Source organism: Poecilia reticulata, unplaced genomic scaffold (genome assembly GCF_000633615.1).
Source record: "Poecilia reticulata strain Guanapo unplaced genomic scaffold, Guppy_female_1.0+MT scaffold_319, whole genome shotgun sequence".
NCBI classification, from domain to species: domain Eukaryota; kingdom Metazoa; phylum Chordata; class Actinopteri; order Cyprinodontiformes; family Poeciliidae; genus Poecilia; species Poecilia reticulata.
In genome coordinates this window covers 1-5,296 of record NW_007615094.1, presented here as the reverse complement: position 1 = coordinate 5,296, position 5,296 = coordinate 1, and the positions used below count along the sequence as shown (strand labels likewise).

Sequence of the window (5,296 nt, the reverse complement as noted above, 5' to 3'; positions counted from 1 at the left end):
CTCTCTCTCTCTCTCTCTCTCTCTCTCTCTCAAGTTCAAGAAGAACAAAACGTGTTTTTTAGATTTTATTTAGGCTACCAAACTTACACAAGAAGCACCAGAAACATAGTAATGCAGGTAAAGGCCAAACCTCACATCACCTCCAGAGAGCTGCAGACCTCTCTCTCAGTCTCTGGGACCAATGTGTCTACATGCGTCTACCATCAGGCGGCATATCGATAGACATGGTATTCATGGGAGAGTTGCTAAAATGAAGCATCTGCTCTCAAGAAAGACCAAAGTGAACGTTTAAAGTTTGCCACAGAGCACTTGGACAAACCAGAGGCTTTCTGGACGGATGAATCCAAAATGGAATTATTTGGCCACAGTCACAGGTTGACAAATAAAATACTTTTGTTGAATAAATAATGAAAAAATGTATGTTTTTTTCTTATCTGGAAGGTCCATATTACAATTTGAGCTTTGGATGTTCCTTCCACATGATTGTTATAATTTTTCTTTAGAAAACAATGACCATGTTTGGGTGCTTCACAAGCTTTCATGCAGTACTGTATATATTTATATAATGAAAATGAAATGTGACTTTCCTTTCACAGGTTTCACTCTGTGGGAGAGAGAAAGTATCAAGACGTACCTGAGCAGTCAGGTTCATCCCAGCAGTTCCTATGAAATCAGCACCTCTGACTCCTTCGAGTCCAAGTCGTCTCTGCTGGATGTGAATGTGTCTCTCAGAGCCAGTTTCCTCAGTGGCATGGTTGAGGTCGGAGGATCTGCTGGTTTTCTGAACGACAACAAGAAGTTCAAGAACCAGAGCCGAGTCACCTTCCAGTACAAAACCACGACTTTTTACGACCGGCTGAATCTCTCACTTTTCCAAGCTGTGAAGCTTCAGGACAAAGATCTTGTTGAGAAAAGTGATGCAACTCATGTGGTCACAGGCATCCTTTATGGGGCCAATGCCTTCTTTGTGTTTGACAGTGAGAGGTTAGAGTCCAGCAGCATTGAGACCATTCAGGCCACAATGTCTGCTGCCGTCAACAAAATTCCCTCCTTTAATATGGAGGTCAAAGCAGACATGAAGCTGACTAAAGAAGAAAGAGATGCAATCAATAAGTTCACCTGTAAATTCTACGGTGACTTCATTCTGGAGAAGAACCCGACCACGTTTGAAGATGCGGTGACGACCTTCTCCAAGCTCCCACAGCTCCTGGGAGAAACGAAGAAGAACTCAGTTCCTGTCAAAGTGTGGCTGACTCCTCTGGAGGATCTGGGCGTTACTGGAGCCAAGCTGAAGGACACCCTTTCCTCCGGCCTGGTCAGGAAATTCTGTAATTCTCTGGAAAGTATAAAAGAGATGGAAAGGAGATGCAGAGAGGCTCAGGAAGAGAAAGTGGTAGAGAGTTTTCCGCAAATTAGAAAAAAGTTGAAGGTTTTTGAAAATAACTGTAATGACTACACATCAAACCTGAGTCGGGCCATTCAGAAGAAGATTCCTCTCATCCGGGATGGGAAAGAAGATGAGAAATGTGTGGAACAGCTCCTGGACCAGCAGGAGAAGTCTCCATTCAATCACACAACCTTAGATGCCTGGTTGGATAATGCAGAGAGAGAAATCAACATCATCATGTCCTGCCTGGACATCATGGAGGGAGTCCGGACCGTTCCTGATGAGAAGAGTTTGGACCGAGAGGCTCTAGCTGCAGGCGTAGCCGATCTCTACTGCTTCGTCTTCAGCTCTGTGGAAACCGACGACCCCTTCCTGGACCAGATGACCAGCTATCTGAGCAAAGACCAGACCAAACCTCCGCCCAGCGTCACTCCACCCAGGAAGGACCAGTGGTTCTTTTCAAATGAAGTCGTAGCCAACATGAGGAAAAAAGCCACAGAGTTCACTTCAGCTGCCAAACAGCTGGGGGGCAACCGCAGGTTTCGGTTCCTGGCAGCAGCTGTGCCAAACAAAAAGTTCACCGGAGGAACCGTCTACCAGTTCAGGGACGGGAGTCTGAAAACCGTAGACTTCTCACGGCCCGACGTTCCTGATGTGACGGCTCCGTTAGACCGAAGGGACCTGGCTTGGTGTAAGGCTTCTACAAATACCAGCAGATTTTATTCAATAGTCTCCAACAAACTCCTAGATGTTGTTAAATCAGATCCATATCAGATACGGAATCATGTGGTTCTGTTTAATCTGGAGGAGATGTGATGAAAAGTAACTGATTATTGTTTCCATCAATAGATCACTGCAGCCTGACCTTGGATCCAAGAACATGCAACGGCTGGTTGAACCTGTCTGATGGCAACAGGAAGGCAACATGTGGACCCGAGCAGCAATATCCTGACAACCACCAGAGATTTGATGTTCACACCCAGGTTCTGTGTGAGCAGGCGCTGACAGGGCGCCGTTACTTTGAGGCTGAGTTTAGCACCGGACCTAAGAATAAGTCCGGAGTCGCTCTTGTCTACAATAGCATGCAAAGGAAAGGAAAGGAAGTGGTGAGCAGCTTTGGAGAGAATCCTGCATCCTGGTACTTTGGTGTTCATAACACTGAGCTCAGTGCTTGGCACAACGGTAAGATCTGGAGCACCTCTGTTCCTGCTGGCGGCTGCAGCAGGGTGGGAGTTTACCTGGACTGGCCAAGAGGCTCTCTGTCCTTCTACCTGGTCTCCTCTAACTCACTGACCCACATGTACACCTTCAGGGCCACGTTCACTGAGCCGCTCTACCCAGGGCTTTACGCTTATCACATCTCCAACTTCGCTTCCTTCACTCCAATGTAGAAACAGAGTGATTAATGTGGGATTCAGGCAGATGAGACGGTTAACGGCTGGAAGTGAAGACATGTAGTCATTTAGCCGAGTCCAAACAGAACAAAGGGATTTTATCTGATCTGTTGCATAAAAATCAGAGAAACTTTCCAAGAACTCAGGATGAACTCCGTCTTCAGGGTTTCCACGCTGTGGCTCCAAACCTCACACTGCTGTAACTTTCAGATGCATCTCTTCTCTAACAGAACTGGGTCCGATCGGAACCAGCTCTGCTGCTGAGGGAACCAGGGAGCCGTTTGGTTCTGGTCTGTTGGAGGACAAACGCATCTAAAGGATCCTGAAGACCTGAGCTTCTCCCCCTTACAGTGAAACTTAACCCAGGTTTTATACCTCAGTCATGATCTCAGGATGACGTCTTAGTTTAGTTAAAGTGTAGATGGTTTTGGCCTCTTTCAGTAAAACTCTCTCAGGTCCGGTTGGACAGACTCTGGACGCTGTGCAGCAGCTGACCCTGGTCCTCAGGTCTCTGTCTGTGTTTCTAGACCAACTGGTTCCAGTCATTATGTTTAATCCAGGTCAGGTGAGCATCAGCAGGTAAAAAGCCTGAAGCTACAGCAGAGGATCCTGAGGACCAGATCACAGATCTGGGCTTTGAATGGAGCCTCAGTGACATTTACTAAAACTGACAGATTTAAAGAAGAGTTTTCATTTTAATCCTACTTTTTATTGAGCTTATTGCTACTTCTCCTTCCAGTGAAAACATTTTTCACACATTGAATGATCTGATAACAGAAACTTTCTCCAGACTCGTATTTACCGACCGACAGAAATCTGTCCTAGTTGAATCCTCACAGAGCGACAGGTGGAGGATTTGACTGAAATCCATTAAGTTTTAACTTAATGATGAAGGGACCATCTGTGTGAATCCCACATTATAACTGATATAATGTTTAATCAAACCATTATTTGTAACAAAAGGTGTTCAGTGAGATTTAAAGCCCATCATGTAAATGTAAACATGATGCGTTCAGGGTCAGAGGAGCAGAACCTCTGGTGAGTTCAGGTTCATCAGGTTAACAGAGTTTATTTGATTATTTTTCTCTCTTATATGGAAAGTGGTTATTTTTATTACTTTTAAAGGCTTTTATGAAACACAATATGTTCATGTTTTTATCATTTAGAGGATTTTCTGCCAGGTGATACCAGGGATCTACTTCATTAGTGGTGGAGGGAATAAAGTTTAGTTGTTGGTGAAAATAAATCATGTACTGAAGTTTTCTGTACTTTCATATCATCGTTTTAACTTCATGCTATATAACTTTGTCAGCTTTAATTACTGAATAACAAACATTTCCTTTAGGTTAAGTTTTCTCTAATTTAGCAACTTTTATTTTTGGAGAAATTCTGAGGTTTAAATTCACATCATAATCATTTGAACTTTTTCTTTTCTGTGATAATTTTTGTTTTTTTTCAATCAACACTCAGGATGTTAGTTTTACAGTGACTGAGGGTCCAGATCATCTCTGGTTTTCCTCATTATGGTCAGGATGTTGGCATAATGAGGCATAATGAGGCACAACGAGACATAATGAGACATAATGAGGCATAATGAGGCATAATGATGACGTTGTTGATGTTTGCAGATCTGAAGTCTTCATTTCTCTGTAACACTGCCCCCTGGTGGAAATCATCAATAAAGCTGAATCCTGAGTTAAACCCAGTTTCCTGTTTATTTACTGATTATTCTGTCACTGATAAAATAATATAGCAGCAAATATGGTCTAATTCATTATAAATATAATCTAATAGAAACCAAATCCTAAAATGGATTTGTCTTCATCCTGTCTTCATCCTGTCTTCACCCTGTCTTCACCCTGTCTTCACCCTGTCTTCATCCTGTCTTCACCCTGTCTCCCTTTTTCCTCTACTTCCTGTTTCAGTTCTATATCTGCTGCTGCAGAAGTCAAAGCTGCAGCAAACATGCATCATTTTCACACACTTGGCAGAATGTTTCTGCATTATTTTCACGTTTATATCACTTTTCCTGATCTTCAACAACGTCGACAAAATGCTGACCTGCTGACTTTTCTCCTCATCAATCTGAAGCTGATAATCTGTGATCTTTAGGTTCATCTGTCTGTGGACACCAGGTTCTAACTGGAGAACAATAAAGTGAAGTTTGTTGTTGAGGTGTGTGGAGCTCACAGCTGCTGTGGCATCAGACATGAATTTATATCAGTGCATATCTGATCAAACCAATTCAGATTTGTATCTTTTTCTCTTAGATAATTAACAAAAATACAATTAATTAAAATTGAAATTATGATTTAAAAGTTCATAAATCAGTTGCTTTGCTTCAAAGACTTCAAGCTCAACCTCTTTTATTATTGGGAAGTTTTCTATACAGCTGTGGGAGCTGAGTTTTGGTTCTCAGCAGCACCAGCAGGGGGCAGGCTGCGCCTTCCGCGCGCGCGCGTGTGTGTGTGTGTGTGTGTGTGTGTGTGTGTGTGTGTGTGTGTGTGTGTGTGTG

At 43.2% G+C, this 5,296-nt stretch overlaps 1 protein-coding gene across 1 annotated transcript; it reads left to right on the top strand.

Moving 5' to 3' along the window:
* The first annotated feature begins 556 nt into the window (after positions 1 to 556).
* Positions 557 to 3,333, top strand: LOC103460878 (neoverrucotoxin subunit alpha-like). The gene is made up of 2 exons (XM_008403200.2): positions 557 to 2,078; positions 2,237 to 3,333. The coding sequence occupies exons 1-2, from the start codon at positions 566 to 568 to the stop codon at positions 2,776 to 2,778; spliced, it is 2,055 nt and encodes a 684-aa protein (XP_008401422.1). The 5' UTR covers positions 557 to 565; the 3' UTR covers positions 2,779 to 3,333.
* Positions 3,334 to 5,296: the final 1,963 nt, after the last annotated feature.